At 35.3% G+C, this 19,545-nt stretch overlaps 1 protein-coding gene across 41 annotated transcripts in view; it reads left to right on the top strand.

Moving 5' to 3' along the window:
- SOX5 (SRY-box transcription factor 5) overlaps positions 1-19,545 on the top strand; it is a 1,008,244-nt gene that overhangs the window by 638,772 nt on the left and 349,927 nt on the right. For 36 of the 41 annotated variants that reach the window (XM_053225987.1, XM_027035741.2, XM_053225993.1 and 33 more), the window contains one exon: positions 14,609-14,840. In XM_053225987.1, the coding sequence (XP_053081962.1) occupies positions 14,609-14,840 (232 nt within the window). Of the gene's footprint in view, positions 1-841; positions 966-4,881; positions 6,765-14,608; positions 14,841-19,545 lie in introns of those variants that run through there. The other 5 variants (XM_053226015.1, XM_027035744.2, XM_027035745.2 and 2 more) reach the window with 3 other exon arrangements.

The following is a 19,545-nucleotide window of genomic DNA, read 5'->3' as shown; positions in this document are numbered from 1 at the left end:
TCCTTAGCCACGGAACGGATTGAAAAGAGAAAGTAAAGAGGAAAAACGATTTACTTCAAAAAGTTTATCTCTATGACATACTTTAAATTTTTTAATGGAAATGTGATAGTGACATCACACTTAGCCCTGTGTGAAATGTAGTGTAAACCTTGTAGTGGGATCTTTTTATGTCTTCATACTTATCATACTTTTGTAAGAGTGTGATGATTGTCTTTTGTGCGGCATGTGCCATATCCTTTGAATTTTTACTTCAGGGGCAAGAAATGGGTAGCCTTTAGGTTACTACTAATAGTTTGTACCCATTTATAGAAAAGAGTTAACATTCCTAACTCATCCACAGTGGCAGTATGGGCCATGCTTTTAAAGTTTTTTCCCCCCTAAAAACAACAGGGAACGTGCTAAAACCAGAAAGATTAATGGGGGGAAGAAGATAAACAGTTAAGATGTAAAATGAGTTTAGAGGTCAAGCTAGAAAAATAAGAAAGCTTATGGATTTAATTCATATTCATCCAAGCAAAGAGGCTTTGGCATGAAAGGAACCAATAGAGAGGTTCAGCATTCTTGTAACATCAACCATAGCTGCATCCCGCTGTTTTGGAGTTTGGGTTGATAGATGCTCACCATCTTTGGCATCGCACCCTTACTTTTGGACTTTTCATGATTATAATGGCAAATTCTGCATTTTGTCAGGAGGTTCAGAAAATCTGTCTTTGCATAGCATGCCTGTCTGTCACATCTAGAAGCTGTTGTCCTAGGAAAGATTTTTGCACTGTATATATGTTCTTTGCTGTCTATTTTGAATATAACATAAATATTTTCTACTTCATTCATTTTTCAACAGCTGTTGTAGGAACAAGCTGTAACCAAATCTGTATGGGGCATGGAAAGAAAGAGTCCCCTAAATTGGCCACAATTTAGCAGTGTATAAACTTTTCCTTGTCAGACTTTTCTGGATTCCAAAGAGGGTAAGGGTCATAATATTTTTCTTCATTGAACTACTTAGACAGTCATTCTTAACAAATCTGACGCTGATGTTCAGTATTCCTTTTAGCTGTGAGCCTCCTTTCTCATTTCTGCTGGGGGAAACACACACACACACACACACACACACACACACACACACACATGCACACCATTCTCTAGAGGTTTGCTTTTGAAGGCTTAACTTGCTTGATTTCACAATGACCTTTGAAAACAAAAGAAATTAAAACTAGATTGGTTACTTAATTATTTTTGTCATCATTATTAGATCCTAAATAAATTAAACATGCCACAGATTTTATTTCAAGACATACACCATGCTAAGAATAAGTCACTTTTGATTATGGAACAATTTGCTATTTATTTAGACTTAACCAGTAATGTGAGAGGGGAGAGAGAGAGTGCGAGTGGGGGTGGGCACTTTAAGAGGAAGCTCGGATAAGGAGATAGGAGAGGGAGGCTCAAAACAAAATCAGAACTTAAGGATATTTTTTTGGAAAATAAATTTTATATCCTATTTGCAGTTCTGCCATAGGGAGAGTTTCCTGAGAGAGACAAAATGACCAACTTATTAAAATAAGTGATATGATATTTTTACAGAGGGATTAATATCATTAAACCTAAGAGATATTTTTTTTCTACTTAAAACTGTTTTGTTTTGCTTTGTTTTTATATTTTTGCATATCCACCTCACCTGATATTTTTACAGAGATTAATATCATTAAGCCTAAATAGATATTCTTTCTTTCTTAGAACTGTTTTGTTTTGTTTTGTTTGTATTTTTCCATATCCACCTCACCTGACTAGTGATGTTCAAGAATGAAAATATATTTTTTTTCACTGTGTTTATGGTGAACTATTATTATAGGCTATTACAAACATGTGCATATGTGAACATGCAAAGACACTCATATCCTCCTGAGAACAACATGAAAAAAATTGAGCGGCGTTATTTTGGAAAGCAATAACTAAGAGATTAGTGCTACTCACTGTAGTAGTAATATTTAAGAATCATATTTCTTTTGGCTTTTTTTCCTTTACTTTTTATGGGCTAATAACTTGGGAGGAGTTTGCTTCTATTTTTGTAATTTTTTTTCTTCAAAAATACGTAAAACCTCAACCAGTCCTTTTGAATTATATAGCAAATGAAAGTTGTTAGCATATGCTTATGCTTAAGATGGTACTGTCAGAGCCTTAATAGAGAAGTCCAGGAAAAAATAATTAATTTCCATTAACATATCATTAGACAGTAAAGTCTTCTTCTCCCACACCTCTTTTTCTTTCTCTGTCTCTGCCTTTCTCTCTCAATCTCTCTCTCTCTCTCTCTCTCTCTCTCTCTCTCTCTCTCTCTCTCTCTCTTCCCCCCTGTCTCTTTGTTTCTCTCCCCACCCCCAACCCTCCCCACACACTTGCTCACACATATACACAAGATACAGATACCTCTCAGGGTGCCTGGGTGGCTCAGTCAGTTGAGCGGCCCACTTTGTTTTCAGGTCATGATCTCACAGTTTGTATGTTCGAGCCCGGTGTTGGGCTCTGTGCTGACAGCTCAGAGCCTGGAGCCTGCTTTGATTCTGTGTCTCTCTCTTAATGTTTCCCCCCCCCCCCATTGTATCTCTCAAAGTTAAATAAAGATTTAAAAAATTTAAAAAACATATACAGACACCTCTCAAACTTTCCTGAAAGGTTCATTCGAGGACAGAACAATAGAAACAATTAATCCCTGCTTCATTACCAATTATTGTGATAACAGAAAAGATTGTTCCTTTCCAGGGATTCTACAGACAATTTTTAAAGGTATCTTTTTAGAGATCTAGAGAATAGATAGGCATTTCATATAGTATTCTTTCACTATTCTATCCAGTTGTCTATAACCTGAAATTTATACATGTGGCAACCATGTGTCTCAGAAAATTCTAAAAGCTTCTGATTTTTTAGACTCCTTTATTTCTTTATCTCAGAAGCACACAACTACTAGTTAAACAATTTGTCCCAACTTTTGGTTCAGAAAAGTGGTACTGATATTAAATACACGGTGTTTTTTTTTTTTTTTATTGTTACCTCTTACTAAATTCTTAATAAAAGAGTTTTACAGCACATACTGGAAGAGATGGTTTTGCTAATCACTAGATCATTTTCCCTTCAATCCTCTATCTGTCCCAGGAATGGAGTATGTGGCTACTCAGTGCTCAGCTTTCAGACTCACAAGGAGCCGAGCATCTGGGGAAACTCAGGAGGTGAGCACTTTCACGCTGACTCAGAGACCAGCCGTATGACTCCAGTCTGGCACTGTCACGCCTGGTTATGGAAAGGCAAGAACAATGCCTCCCTTGAGAAGGGGGAAAAAGTCTAGTGCAGTCACAGTTTTGATGTAAAATTTAAATCATCCTTCCACATCCTGTGGACTTGGAGCTCTCAGAAAGGCAAAACCCATACTCCAATGGAAAAAGCTTTTTATTTCCTCAAAAAGTATATCCTTTCTAACTGTAATAACAAGTTTTAGAACCACAAATCTTAATGTTAGATTATTCAAAGTAATTTATAAATAATCAGAACAAAAGGACTTCGACACTTTTAACTTGTAGATGAATGAAGGTTAATTGTTCTTTTTCTGTTTGTTTCTGATTAATGGCAAATGTATACCAATACATGGATTATGTAATTCACAGCAAATTGCTGTTTACAGTTTTGTATTGTCTTCTGCACAACTCATGTAATTGGTCATTTTACCTACAACTCAAACTAAATTTCTCTTCAACACTTAAAGGTCTTAATCATTTGTATTATGTTTTCTTCAGGTAGATTTAGTTGAAAGTTAGTATTTTTGACAATTTAAAAGATTCTGCGATCAAATGTTTAATAACTCAAATTTAGGTGTACCTATTTTTGAGACAAGGAAATAAAATTATAATAATTATTGAAGAAGTCAAGAAGTCAGGATTTATTTTTAAGTGGGAAGGACTTCTTGCTATATTCTTGTGTTGTAAATCATGAGAAAAGTTTCAGTAATTTTTTCAAAAAAATGTAGAATTCTGTAAAAACGCTTGCTCGCTCTTCTTAATGAAAGTGACTTTGTATTTAGGAATCAAATGTTCTTGTGATCAGTTTACCTCCAATCTTGTCAGACTTAGCATGAACTTTTCTAAGCATTAGAACATTATGGAAGGGTTACAATAGGGTTTAACTAAATTTAATACGCTTTGTACCTTTTCATTTATCACGAATACTATTGTTTTAGGCACTTAGCAAGTGTGGATTAATTTTAAAATAACACAATAAAACGTAAAGATGAGAAGTTTTAACTGGCAGATCATTTGTTTAGATAAATTTTGGCTCTAGAACCCAACTATTATGTTACTCATAATAAAGCAATCTTTTTATTTAGAAAATTTTCTGAGAGTCTTCATCCAATAATACATGGTCTAATTTTGGAGTGAAATTTTTAGTGATTTGTAATTATCAGTGAAATAGTAAGAAAAGGAAGTGGAGAGAGAATCGAATTTTGAATTCTGAATCATTGTAGGATGGAGTTTTGCTATCATAAACTGCTTCCAAATGCTTACCTTCGGTTCTTTCTCTCTCTTGTTTAGAAAACAAAAACAAATGCGACTTTTAAACTGAATTGTATTGCTTACTTTAGGCACATTAATTCAAGCACTTTTGAAATATCCTTTGTCCAACTCCTAAAGAGGCACTCATTTCTTTCAGGTATTAAAAAGAATTAAATTCTATTTCTCAGTCTTCTCTCTCTTTGACTTCTGATATTTTTGCTTTTGTCACCACCCCTTTTGCAAAGAACCCTGTACTTCCTCATTTTTTCCTTGTTCTTATACTTCCCTCCATGTCTAACTCTTTGGCGGTGGCGGGGGGGGGGGGGGGGCGGTGGGGGCAAGGCTGGGAATGCTCTTTGGTAAGGGCAGACATGCCGGTGAAGAGAAGGGCACAAAGGTGGTAAAGAAGTTAAAAGCAGTGCCATTCTTACCAGAAAGAAGGGATGGTACAGTGAACTCCTTGATGTCAATGCAGAGAACATCTCAGAAACTAAACATATGACAAGGTAAACACAGGCAACAGCCTTGGTAAAGGTCCCTTTGAAATTTCTTGGTGACTATAACATTTTTATTTAGCAGTTTAAGTACAATTTAAACTTTTATAATATGTATTAATATTCTTCTGTAAATTCAAATTATATTTCAGAAGAGAATAATGAATTTATTGTTATGTAGCTGTAGTTCAAAAATTACTTTTGTTTTTAGATTTCAATGGTATGGTAAGTTTTGTTTATAAATACTAGTAGAAATAAGTTTCTACTTTAGTGATGAAATGTGTACTGAGAGTGACAAGGGAGTCTAGTCTTATTTATTACTTGGTGTTGTCCATTTTTATATTTCTATGAAATCTGTGTTTCTACTTCCATTTATAGTTTATTCCAGGGCCTGATGAACTTGTTCATGCTTGTAAATAACAATATAATGAATGAGGTCTTTGTATGCGGGAAGCAGTGTAGAGAAGTATAGAGATTGGCATGTTCTGTATCAGAAGCTGATGGCAAGGAGGATTTATGGATAAAAGAAAAAAAATATTATACAAGTTGGAAAGTCTGCATGTTTACCACAAATAAGGTTTCCGCAACTTAAAAGGCTTCTGAATATTATATATGACAGACTTGTTTATAAAATTGACATGGAATGTTCACAAAGTAAACACAAAGCTGACTCTTAGTAGGAAAATGAAGATGTTCAAAACATGTAAGAGGGAAGCAGAAAGGCTGAACCATGAAATATGAATAATAAGAATTGAAATTCATAGATAAGAATAATGAAACTATTATTTCTTTAAATGATATGCTAATTTTTTTGTAATTCTGTGTTTATAAGTCACGCAGGAAGTATTGGTTGTTTCACTCATTTGGATCAAAATGTGCCTAGACATGCTAAATGTCTATGTTGGTTTCCCTTATTAGATAAGTAATATTCTATTGTGAAAATACCTTTGGTAAACAGTAGAGTTTAATTCCTAATCTTGATTAGCTTTCTCACAACAACCTTAATTACAGAAAGACCAGACAAGTAAATGTAAATGTCTTGTACAAATAGTCTTATTACTAGAAAAACTTGAGGTCCATAACTTCTAGAAAAGCAGTATGATCTGTGGATATGAAGGATTGTCAGTTTTTATTTTGTTTTTTAATGTCCCATATTCATTGTTCCCTTAAGATGCATCCTTCAAATATTTTCTGTCATTTTAAAACTGCATTCTGCTGTGCTTGAAATGTAACGCGAGAGAGTAAGTAGTGAAAACAGTTATTTAGGAGAGCAATTAACGGACGTTGTAAGTTAAATAAATGTCATGGTCCAGAATTTTAGAAGTTCATCTAACAAATGTTTGGTTTGGTAGAATTGTTTTAAAGAATAATTATGCTGCTTTGCTTATCACTTTGACTTCTCTTTTTTGCTAATCCTTTTTATACACTGATCCCCCTTAGTAGGATGGACTGCAAGGTTTCCTCCCCCTCGCTCTATTTTTTTTCCAGTTTTTCCCTTGGAGAGACAGTTCTGTGCTTGAGGTGCTGCCTATTATTGTGCGGAGACCAAATAGTGCAAGAAAAGATATCTAATTTGTGACTCTGTTTCCTATTTTATAAAACAAGAACAATAAATAAACTGACTTGGAGCATTGTGGAAGAAGTCAATCAGAAATAATTACAATTATTGTTAACTCTCTACTGGTGTTTCAAAGACCACGCTGCCTCAGTTACTTCCACAGAAGTTCTCCATTTTCTGGTACCTGCTGTTTCTTTTTTAAAATCTTGCAATCAACAAAGATTTATTTCTAAAACTGGATTTCATATTTTCTTCCAAACTGGCCTTTTTTCTAGTTTTTATGTATTTCTTATTAGCAGTGTTTTTCTCTCAATTATACAGTCCAGCAATCTCTTTATGTTTGAATTATCTCTCTCACTTGTTCTCCCTTTCTGGTTCCCACCCTCAATCTTCTATCAGTTACTAATGTCTGAGGATTTTTCTTTCTAAAATAGTGTTTCGATTGTGTTACTCTGGGGATCACAAACCATCACCAGCCCCCTTCTGCCTTCAGTTTCACTTTCAAATTTTGCTTTAGCCATTTAAAAGAGATAGGATTTAATCAGAATCATTGTCATTTAGTCCCTGCCTTTCATCCTTATCTGCATTTAGTCCTCCTAAAAATTTCTGCTTAAACTAAACTATTCGCCAAATCATGCCATATCTATCATTCTACAAATTTTTTTAATTGGCTAATGTCATTTATCTTGTCTGGAAGCTTCTCGTCTTCTCTATTGACATCGGACCCATCCTTCATTACCCTGTTGAATTCTTGTAATTTGTAGGAAGCATTCTCTGATTATTTTAGTGAGACATCATCTTGCTATTATCTGTCTCCCATAGTACTCACATTTATAAAAAGTCATTTACCTTAAAATATGATTTATTGATTTCTTAATTACATTGTTATCTGCAAGCACATGGTAGTCTTTCAATAAATGTTTTTCCATTAATGAATAAATGGATGAGTGGGTATATAGCTTCTATTTCCATCTAAACTGTACTTCCTTAGCAGTAACCCAGAAGGGTCTTCATATCTAAGTTGCCTGTTTCCTCCATAACATAAAGATAAATTGCCTGGCACAAAATAGACACTCATGCAATTCATTTATTTATTCATAGGAAAATACATTGTGTGCTAGAAATTGTATTGCCATATAATTAATCTGTATCTCATTCAGCATAGAGGATTAGACTATTTGGGGGAGAAAAAAAAACACGGCACAATTTGGAAAGACCTTTATCATACAGTCATAGCTTTAGCCTTAATCTTGGGAAAATCAGGTGAAATGGTTAAAAGTAGAACTATACTTACTGAAATCTTATTAAGTGGAAGACAGGCTACATGTCATGGGGATTCCAAGAAATTCAAAAAAATGATATTCTTGCATTTCCCGTGTTTGTGTTCTACTTTCAGATACTGCATGTACTAAGAAGAAAAGAAAAATAAACTATTGAATGAATGTCATAGGTTATACTGATGTTCAGTTTTTCATGGAGACTAATAATGAGAATTAATGATGTTGTTTGAGGTGGGGTGAAGTCACTTCAACCGTGGTGGAAGGGAAGGCTTTGTAGAAGAGCAGGAATTTGAGTTTGTTCTTTATAGATTTTATTTATTTATTTATTTATTTATTTATTTGGCAAGTTTTTATGCCTAACTAAAAACCTTACAGTAAATACTATCATCATTCCTAAAGAATAACCAGTAGAAGGCACTGCTTCTTAGGATTTTATGTCTGAATTAATCAAAGGTTAAAATATTTAGAGAAAGAAAAACTTTAAAGGAAAACTGTTATGGAAGGAAAGCATTTCCTATTCTAAGCCTTCCATCTTATGTTTGTTCCATATACAAATTCCTTTCACTTGGTTTGTGCTGTCATTTTTTAGAGTTGAACTAAGGAACATATTCTAAAGCAGTAAATAGGTGATCCCTCAGTAATAGGTCTGGTGATAATTAACCATGTAGCATTCTTTCATAAAATTACTTCATGTTTATAGTTTACATAGACATTTAAAAAATGACTAAGATTTTTTTCACAAGTATTTTAATAACCTAATTCAACTAAGTTTGCCAATTCCTTTACACAGACAGTATTTAAAAGGATACTGTTATCCCTTAACTGGATTTCCTTTTTCTATGACAATATGAAGATATTTTCTAAGCATGCTTGTCTTGTAGGACTAGATCTTACAATTATTCATAGTTACAGAATAGTAAGAGAGTTGTCGGTTTTAGATGGTAGCTTTCAGGTAACAGATATTTCTTGAAAAACTGCTATCTTCAGAAAGGATTCTAAGTCCTGGGTATGAACCTCTGAACAAAAAGAAAGTCTTCCCTCTTGGGACTTAGTGGCGGGACAGACAGATAATAAATAAACATGTATGAGGGGCAAGGTGCTAAATAGAATGAGGAGGTGCTGGTTCAGGAGGAGCAACCAGGGAAGGCGTGGCTGGAAAATGATGTTGGCTCTAAATGGAGTCAGAGAACAGGCAAGTGTATATCTGTCTGGGTTAAGAAGATTTCAGATTGAGGAAATACCAGCTGGGAAAGAAATAATGTGTACATTGTGTATTAGTTTCCCATTGCTGTTGTAACAAGTTAGCACAAGGTTCGTAGTTTAAACAATACAAATCTATACACTTACAGTTTTGGAGGCCACAAGTCTTCCAGTCACAGGGCTCATTCCTTCTAGAGGTTTTAGGAGAGAATCTTTTATCACTTTTTCTAGCCTCTAGAGGCCACTTTTATTCCTTGGCTCACAGCCCCAATTCATCCATTTTCAAAGCCGGCTAGAGAGTATCTTCCAGTCACTCTCTCTGACTTTGATTCTCCTCCCTCTCCTCTTTGTAGGGACTTTTATGATTACTTTGGGCCCACCCAGAATAGCCAAAATAATCTCATGTCAATCACCTTAACTTAATCACATATGCAAAGTATCTTTTGTATTGTAAGGTAACATATTCACAGGCTTCAGGAATTACAGTTTGGAAATCTTGAGTGAGGAGCTTTAATCTGACCAGTGCAAATGGCTTGCAACCTTGACTGTGTATTAGAATCACCAAATTTAAAAATTCGGATACTCCACCTCCACACCAGAACCAATAACATTAGAATGCCTGGCGGTGGGACTCAGGCAGCAGTATTTAATACTAGTTTGCAGCCAACGTTGAGAACCAACGGTTTAGTTTATTTGCAATCTCGTACCCTGTTCCCTATCCTTAAGTTTGCTGTGCATGTTTGAGTACTGTTGGGGACATCCTACTTACAGAGTGATTACAGTGCACCCAGAGAGCCTTTAGCCAATAGTAAAGGACTCCAGTAGTTTTAAAATCACTTTCACATATGGACTAGAGTGGCCTGATTGTGCAGATTGTGTTACAAAGACAAATAAAGGAAAAGTGACTTCATGTGAAAGCAAGTTGCCCTTTAGAAGGGAAGCTGTTTTCTATCTATTCCATGCATGTAACTCAGCAACTCCAGGAATGTTATAGTCTAAAGACAGGATTTAGTCCATATTCCTCAGTGTCCTTTTTTCCCCAGTAATCTTGAGACTTAAATTTACACTGTACTTTCTGAAAGTATCCCTGCGTCTTTGCTTGTATCATTACTTCCTTCATGAAATTCCCACGCTGTTTATCCCAGACTTCTTTTCCCCCCAAAACTCGGTTGGTCAACCATTCCTCTAAGTATTCCAGGATCCTCTGGGCCTCGTGAAACCCTCAGGTATTTAGATGTAGTATCATTTGGCCCTTAACCTGAATTGTCTTTCATTATTATTTCTCCAAATCTTCTCAACCAATGAATAAACCTTTTAAAGCAGAGACCTTAAATTACACATTTTAATTCCCGTTAGATAAGTGTCTTGCACATAGTAAGCAATCAGTAAATGGTGTTGATTTGAGGATCCCCTTTTGCCCTAAAATTAGACACCAGTTCTTTTAAAAAAGATTTTCTTGTCTGTACACAAAACCAAGTTAAGGATTCTATTATATCATTATTACCTCCATGGGTTAGTTTCACACTGGATTATATTTGTCTGTCTCATGTCGTTTTCTTTGAAGTCTGCATTTTATTCATTGGCAAGTCTAGCACCTACCACAGGAATGACAAAAGTCATCTCAGGATCAATACATAAGAACATGCTTCAGCCTAGCTCTTCAGATGGTTCCAAAATGTCCATGCACTGCAACACTTATGTGTAATACAGTCATGCCACATAAGCAGTCACACGAATTGGAGCCCTACGTATCCCAGATAACCAATGGGTGGAAAGTGACATGACTTCTTTTCTTATTATGTATCTTCCTTTATTATTTGCTCTTTATCAAGAAGATATAATCATTGTTAATATGCATGGGTAAAACACAAGTTCAACATACGTGAAGTAAACATTGACAGAAAGCTTAACAATTCCAACGGTAGATAATTTTACAATAAGTAAGACATTTTTTTAACAGCTAATCAGACTATGTCTCACAACCAAAGAAAAGGAAAATGCAATATTCAAAAACCTATAGATGCAGCAAAAGCAGATGTTAGAGTGAAATTTATGCCATAAATGCTTGTGTTAAGAAAACGTTTCCAATAAACAAAATTACACCACAAGGAACTAGAAAAAGAAGAAACTTAGATGAAATTTAGTGGAGGAAGGAAATCCCTAACAAAGAAAATCAGAAATAAAGTGGAGACCAGAATAAACAATAGCATAACATTGAAAGTACTTTTTTTTTTTTTAAATTAATGAGACTTTCTTCTCTCCAGAATGAAACTGTTTGGTAGATGAACAAAAATTTAAGAATCTAACACTATTGGTGATTTGTGATCAATATTTTTAGAAGTACTATGAGTCAGGCAAAACATGAATGTAGGCAGATCGATAGCTCTCTCTATAATTTAAGTATTTGCTTTTTTTCTGACTTAATAGCCTATTTTTGAACTATGGCATTTTTGTCACCATATTTTTTTTAATCTTTAAGAAATCTTTTACCTGAACTGTATGAAAAGATTCTCATCTTGAGCACATTAAGAACATTCTGTAAGTGTCTGAAAATGGAATTGAAATAAGCATAAAATATATAATTGTTTAGAATCATTTGCCTTCTGGCATCACGACTCCTTCGTGTTTAGTGTTTGAGACCTTACGCTTTTGCTCCGTAGAATGATATATATAGAAAGAGAGACTGTTTATCCAGTGGTACATAAAGATAATTTAGATACTGAAATGACAAGATGTTTTGAGAAGAGTAGCAGTGTCTTAACTATTTACCATATTTACCTTATGTCTACTTTTGGACTTTCAATCTTCATAATCATTAATAATGCTATACAGAAAGTAGAGATCAGCAAAAAAGTCATGCCTTCTGAAGGTCATAGAATTGTATTAACTTAGGAAAGGCCAGCTGATCTAGCTTTCTACTTTAATAACCCGGAGACTACTAGCTTTTGCCAACGGCCTGGAGTTTTTGGACAGTTAAGAGACTTATTGTACACATGACTGAGGTAGACACCAGAATACCAATTTATTAATTTCACCAACAGTGATAATGGCTACACAGACCATAAATACTATGGCTTGTATAATAAATGCAGGGTCCCCTTAGAGTCAAACTATGTGTAAAACAAGAAATAATTAAAAGTCCTTTTATTGATTTACTCTGATAAATCGCTTCACAAAGACCTTAAGTATTTTAAATCTCTTCTTGTCAGCTCATTCTCTACACGGCAATTGGAAGTTTGCTTGGAGAGCATAGAAGCAGAACAGTGGAAGTTAGTATCTCTAGTGTTTAGCGTTATTACATATACTTTAGTATTTCAAGTTGGTGATAGACGTGGTGTTGCCAATGAGACTAGGACCATTCCACCTCTAGACCATTGCTTCCTCCCTCCACGCGTAGTATAGTAATGAGATTAGAAATAGCTAAAGACACCTGTAATGTGATGGCCCAGTCTACTTCTCCTTTAGATAGTGCTTACTTGGTAGCCGCCATTTCTTCCTTTCTCTCTGTTATTCAGCTGATCAAGACTTCTGCTATTAGTATTTCTTCTTTACGATTGCAAATACGTTTGATCAGTTTGTTGCTAGGTATGATTGGCCAGGGAGCATTTCTCTATGAGGAGATTTCATATTTCTTATTGATTTCCTGCTTTACCTCCTGGAAAGCAAGGTGCTTTCTTCATCTTGGAGAGATTTGGTGTTGGGTTTTTGGTTTTTTGAGGAGAGGACGTATAGGTTACACTGTAGCTATAATTTTTTTTTAAGTTTTTTAACGTTTATTTCTTTTTGAGAGGTCGGGAAAGACTGAGTGTGAGCAGGGGAGGAACAGAGAAGAGGGAGACACAGAATCCGAAGCAAGCTTCAGGCTCTGAGCTGTCAGTACAGAGCCCAATACAGGGCTTGAACCCACGAACTATGAGATCATGACCTGAGCCGAAGTCAGATGATTCACTTACTGAGCCACCCAGGCGCCCCTAAAGTTTTAAAGTAAATAGTATCCATGGTTTATTGAGTGTCTACTTAGTGCTGAATGCTCTACAAGTCATTTTGCATACACTACACAGTTTAGTCTCAAAAAGCATTACCAGAAAATATTTACATCTCATTTTAAAGATGAGTAAATTGAGATAGATTCAAGGGTTAAAGATGAGTAAATTGATATAGATTCAAGGTAAGTCTCACAGCTAGCAAGTAGTAGAATCATTATTTTAATTCATGTTTGTCTGATTCCAGGGACTTTTTTTTTTAAACTGTGCTATTATTCTTAGTAGAGTATCTGCAGTACTCGAATACTCTATTCCTTTGAAACTTTTAACACTAAGAATAGTATTATTCAGCAATGATTAGGAGCATCTTTTTTATAGTAAATTTTAAATTTAAAAATCAGGGTTATATATATGAAAGAAGCAGTGTGGCAGCTAAGACTTTCCTGCCTGGTCTAGAATAAGAATGGATGATTAGGTAACACTCTTTGTTAAGCAAAATAACAACTTTCTCAAGGTCAGATCAAGTTGTAAATACAAGGGTTCTTTTCTTTAATTAGAAATTTTAACTCTATACTACTTCTATATAACTCTTGTAGTGAAAAGAAAGGGAACTATCTGCTTAAGAGTAATTGCCACATATTTTAAGCTCTAATAGTGTTCTTAGACTCAAATACAAAAAAAAAGTGTTTAATTTTTAATTGTCTAAGTGAATTTTCTTATAGGCATTAGCTCATCAAAACCAAACATCTTTATTTGATTTCCCTCTCTTACTTAGGTATTCTAAAGAGCAAATAAGTCTAGAATCCACCTCTAAATCTTTGATAGCATTGTGGAAATGAAAATTGAAATATTTTTATATTTTCACTTTTTTTACCACTTTGCATATGTGATATTAGAAATAAATGGGGAGGCGAGGGAAGAAAAATCCTCAAATGTTTCAAGATTAACGGCAATTGTAAAATTTATTCAATTCTTAATAAGCTTTAAGCAAATATCAAACTTTTTGTCATGAAGTCTGAGGTTTGCTTATAACTAATATTTATTTCTACATGTCATAATAATCTTACTTTTAATAAAATGCAAATTTGTTATAATGGCCACCATTCACTTATTTTGTTTATTTTTTGATGAAAGAAATTTTAGTTCTTTTCCCTCTTTTAGCTGCCGACAGTATTTGTTATTCATAGATGTTCTGTCTTCAATGAGGTCTATCAAAGTGTAAAACTAGATGGGTATGTTTTGCTTTTTTTTTTTTTTCCCTTTAAAATGGAATGGTCTTTCCTTATGCAGTGTTCTTAGGTGAATTCTCTTGTTTAAGAAGCCAGAATACAAGAGAGTGCTATATTAGTGTATTATTCTCACAACAAACAAGCACTGTTCTGTTGCTACCTGCTTGGCCATTGTTTCTGATTGTGTGCGCTTTGCAGTGGTATTTGGATGGTTTCCTGCTCTCTGCCAGCACAAAAGGGCATTTCTGTTACAATGGCCCCTAACCACACAATGACGGCATTAAGGATTTATGTGGAGGTTTCATTATTTTCTCCTCTTTTGTTCCTTCCAGGATGTCTTCCAAGCGACCAGCCTCTCCGTATGGGGAAGCAGATGGAGAGGTAGCCATGGTGACAAGCAGACAGAAAGTGGAAGAAGAGGAGAGTGACGGGCTCCCAGCCTTTCACCTTCCCTTGCATGTGAGTTTTCCCAACAAGCCTCACTCTGAGGAATTTCAGCCAGTTTCTCTGCTGACGCAAGAGACTTGTGGCCATAGGACCCCCACCTCTCAGCACAATACAATGGTAGGTTGCTCATGGTCTCTTGTGCCTACACTCACTTTTTGACCAGTTTGCTCCTCTGATAAGTTTGGCTTCAGTCTTTTGCTTTAGAATTATCATCTACTTAACAGCCATACACAAGATTCATTCCTAACCTCTTAGAATTCTTTATAAGTAAATAGATTCCAGTAGGAAGTAGAAGATGCTTTTTCCCCCTGTTTTTCAAGAATTTTGCTGTTGAGACACTTACAAGTTAATTAGAAGAAAAAAAACATACATATAAGAATAATGTTAAAATAGCACATTTAAAGTTAGCATGAAAGTGAGATGTCACAGTATTTCTATTAAAGGTTTTTCTGGGGGTGCCTGGGTGACTCAGTGAGTTAAGCGCCTGACTTCGGCTCAGGTCATGATCTCACGGTTCGTGAGTTCGAGCCCCGCATCCAGCTCTGTGCTGACAGCTCAGAGCCTGGAACCTGCTTTGGATTATGTGACTGCCTCTCTGCCCCTCCTCCACTCATGCTCTGTCTCTCTCTGTCTCTCAAAAAATAAATAATAAAAAAAGGTTTTTCTGGATAGAGTTACAACATATTTTGAACATCTCCACCATGATAAATCAATGTTTTTCAATTCTTTGCTTTGCCCAGATTGGATTCCAGTATTCCTTATGGTACTGGGAATATTACAGAAGAATATATTTTATAGAAACTACAGTTTTTTAATGCGACTGCAATAATTTCTAACTCAGTCTCATTCACTCTGTTTTGATAATTCGGTAATTCCCTGGTGCATCCTATTCCTGAATTTGCAGCTCAGGATAACTTATCTGGCCCCTTGTCCTGGGGTCTGGCTCATTGCGGAAGATTAGGAAACTGTGGTTTCATGGACGAGAGGGAAGAAAAGTGGCTTAGCATCTTTGGCTGAAACATATAAGCATGTGCACACATACACACACACACACACACACACACACACACACACACACACACGTAAGGCTTTTAGGTCCTTCTTAGGAACTTAAATACACAATCAGCATATTGGTAAGGTAGCAGGGCACTTAGCTGCCAATAAAACCACCCTCACCTTTTCAACATGACTGCTTGGGTAGATGGGTTTTGTGACCTTCTCCTCTTCTACTTCAAGGATGGTGGGGCCATTAATATGAACCAGATTACACCAACAAAATTATGTTTCCTCAGACATTCTCATACTTATAAAGACAAGGTTGATTCTGTGAAATCTTTTTTTTTTGCTTTCTCTAGAAAATTATTATATATCACAAATGTGCTTGGAACTGAAATACGCCTACTTATTTATGTTACTAAATTACCATATATAGAATTAAATCAACAAGAAGAATCAGATATCTCCTAATAGCTGTGAAATGGATGCTGTTCTTTGATACTCACATCAGATTTAAATACCTCTTTCAACATTTTAAGCCTTACAGGTCAGAATTGCACTGGGTATGTGACTATGTGCCAAGATTTTCCCCTCAAGGATAGTATTTCCGCTAACACTATATAACACTTATATAGATGTGGTATTTTAATCACATTATCATATTAACTCATTTGACCTTCACAGTAATACAGTGGGTGTTATTTTTGGTGTCATTTTACAAATGAGGAAACCGAGGCACATAGGGGTTAAATAACTTGATTAGATCACTGTTGATATGCAGGAGAACCAGGGTTGTTTACCCAGACATTCTGGCTTTGGAGTCCATGCTTATAAACATTACAAGCTCCTCACAAGAGCACATGCATATTTTGTTATCTGATTATCTCTTATTTGGCAAGCTAAATCATACTATCCATATCCCTACCTTCTTTCTCTACTGTGAGTTCGTATTAGTTATGTGCAATGATACAACTTTTTGGTCTCCTCTCAAAAAGGTTAAATTAGGAAAAGGAAAGGAGAAAATGGTAGTACACAGTTCAACAGGGTAAGGAGATCATACCCTGTATTTGGCATTGCATCTCTGCTAATAGCTTTCCTCTCTCAATATTTTGACCATTGCGTTCTCTCAAGGAGTGCTTCTTGGTTTTTTGCCTTGTGATATTACTCTAAACATAAACACACAAATTTGAAGGAGTGGATATAAATAGTTACAACCAGAAGAACATCACAAAGATAAAGGGGAGATTATTTTAAGTTTATTCAAGGATGGATATAAGAAAAGTATATTAAGTTACATTCTGAAGTTGGCATGAGGGGATGCTGTGATGCAGGATGTTAGTGAAAAGGAAACCATTCAGTTTTTAATGGAGAATTCAGTTCAACTGGATACAAACTATGAATCGCCTACTTTGTACCAAGTTTGTTGTTGTTGTTGGGCACTATGGAAATAGATTTAAATAAAACACAACTCTTTTCCCCAAACTACTTCATCTAGAGTAGCAGTTCTTAGCCAGGGCCTATGGGATCTCCTGAAAATGAGTGGACAATTCTGTATTATGCATACATGTGAGTAAGATCATAGGTTTCATCAGATTCACAAGCTGATCTCCGGATACAAGTGGTTTAACTTAGTTTTAGTGACATGAACACTGATTCTTTTACTTTACGTCTAACTAGTTTGTAAATTTGTTCCTGCCTCAAATGTTTCTTGATTCCATCAGCTTTTCATCTCTTGAGTAGACAAGTCTGTGGAAAAGTCTGTCATATGATCTCAGAGTTTTAGCTTCTCTCTGGTTTTTCTTTCAATATTCACTGGACGTGTTTCCCTGAGAAATGAGTTGGATTATTTATCCCACTTTGGAAACTAATGTGTGTCCTTGTTTCTGACAGGATTTAGTCTAAAACCCTTTGGCTTAGCATAAAATTCTGTATAGAGTAGCACCAAACTATGGCTTTGGTATTCTCTTCTGCCACATCTGGCCATGGACCCGGTATTCTTGTCATGCCAAGTTTTTCATACAGGTTCAGAAACATACCAGGTGACCTCGAATGACACAGCTTTATTCTTTGTACCTGAAAGACATTCTCTTTTCAGATTTTACCTTCCTGATGAACTATGTTTCTCCCACAAGACTGAGTTCAAAAATTGCTTCTTGTTGAGATGCTTTCACAGACTTCCCAAGCAGAATGCTTGCTGAATTATTCTTTTATCTGTGACATTTGTTTATTCTTTTCTCATGGCCTACATTATAATTTATGTGTTTGTACGTTTGCCTGTCTGTATACTGTATTTCTCCTTGAAGGCACAGTCATACAAATCACATATATGACATATATGAATATATTTCTGCTACTTACCACATAATAGACACTCAGTGTGTGATTACTAATTACTGGCAGAGTTCATATGGATGATTAAATAGTGAATATGTTTTGGGCAGAGTTGTTAAGGCACTATTCATGGAGAATATGCTGATTTTCCAGAAATTTAACAACTAAAGTAGAATATACTAACATGATATATTCAGAATGCTTCAGAAAGTGTGTCATAATAGCCATGATATATTCAGCTGTTAAGCTGATTTATATATTTTATGCATTTATCAAAATGATTGAATATATTTACAGAATTGTTATTCAACACAAATGCATTATACTTTTTCTGGGTAGTAGGCCATTGTCATGTTCACTTAACAGGAACTTTTATTTAAGTAGGAAAATACAGTTTATTAAAAAAAATTAGTGTTTATTTTTGAGACCGAGAAAGACAGAACATGAGGGTGAAGGGGCAGAAAAAGAGGGAGACACAGAATCCAAAGCAGCCTCCAGGTGCTGAGCTGTCAGTACAGAGCCCAATGTGAGGCTCCAAGTGATGAACCGCAAGATCATGAACTGATCTAGAGTCAGATTCTTAACCAACTGAGCCACCCAGGTGCCCCAGGAAAATACATTTTCTATCTTTTCTCTGTTCAATATCTTTGAAAACAGAGACAATGTTTCACGGTCTCTATTTCAAAGAGTTCAATTTAAGGAGAAAAAAAAAAAAACAGGTTTCCAGATTTCATTGCCTGTTTATGTGTGACATTCATACTCTATTCTTAAATTAAAAAAAAAAAACATGAGAGGTCCACATTTTATATTGCCAATATAGTTTAGAGACAAAGTAAAACTGATGAGTAATCTCTGTAAGGCTGGCTTGAAGTTACATAGAGCTATTCTCTGTATAACATTTAAGTTGGAAAATATTTTCTGCAATAAAAGTTCTGTACACTTCACAATCGTTGCCATATAAAGATTTTGAGAAATTAGGGTTGTTTGTTCATATCCATTGTATGCAGGCATTTGGAATTGGGTCAAATGAAGGTATAATTCTTCCTTTCTGAAGTTGTGTTTATTGCCTTAATGTTTTGGAGAAATGGATTAAATGCCTAAATAAGAGCAGCTCACAGACAGTTATATTGGTGTGGCTACTATGGGTGCATCTATTCTTGGAATGGTTTACTCATTATTCAGAGTGCGTCGTAGATGAAGTGTCTTCAGATTATGTGCATATATTTATTTAAGAAACTGTCATATTTCTAATAAGTGTAATATTGAGACACATATTGCATAGGTATGTAAAAGACAGATTTTGTGGGTTCCTTTTCTGAAGCTCTTATTAGCAATTAATGACAAATTTTGATTTTCATGTAATCTTCAAAAAGGTGAAAGTCAAGGTTGGAGAGTCATAGTCTGACATGAGCGGAAGGGCAGTATGCAGCTTTACTTCTACTGAGAATCAAATCTTCTTGTCCCCTTCCCCCCTTTTTAAACATGGGTTTGGAGA

Source organism: Acinonyx jubatus, chromosome B4 (assembly GCF_027475565.1).
Source record: "Acinonyx jubatus isolate Ajub_Pintada_27869175 chromosome B4, VMU_Ajub_asm_v1.0, whole genome shotgun sequence".
NCBI classification, from domain to species: domain Eukaryota; kingdom Metazoa; phylum Chordata; class Mammalia; order Carnivora; family Felidae; genus Acinonyx; species Acinonyx jubatus.
The sequence above is the reverse complement of the archived record's forward strand: the minus strand, read 5'-3'. Positions and strand labels throughout refer to the sequence as shown.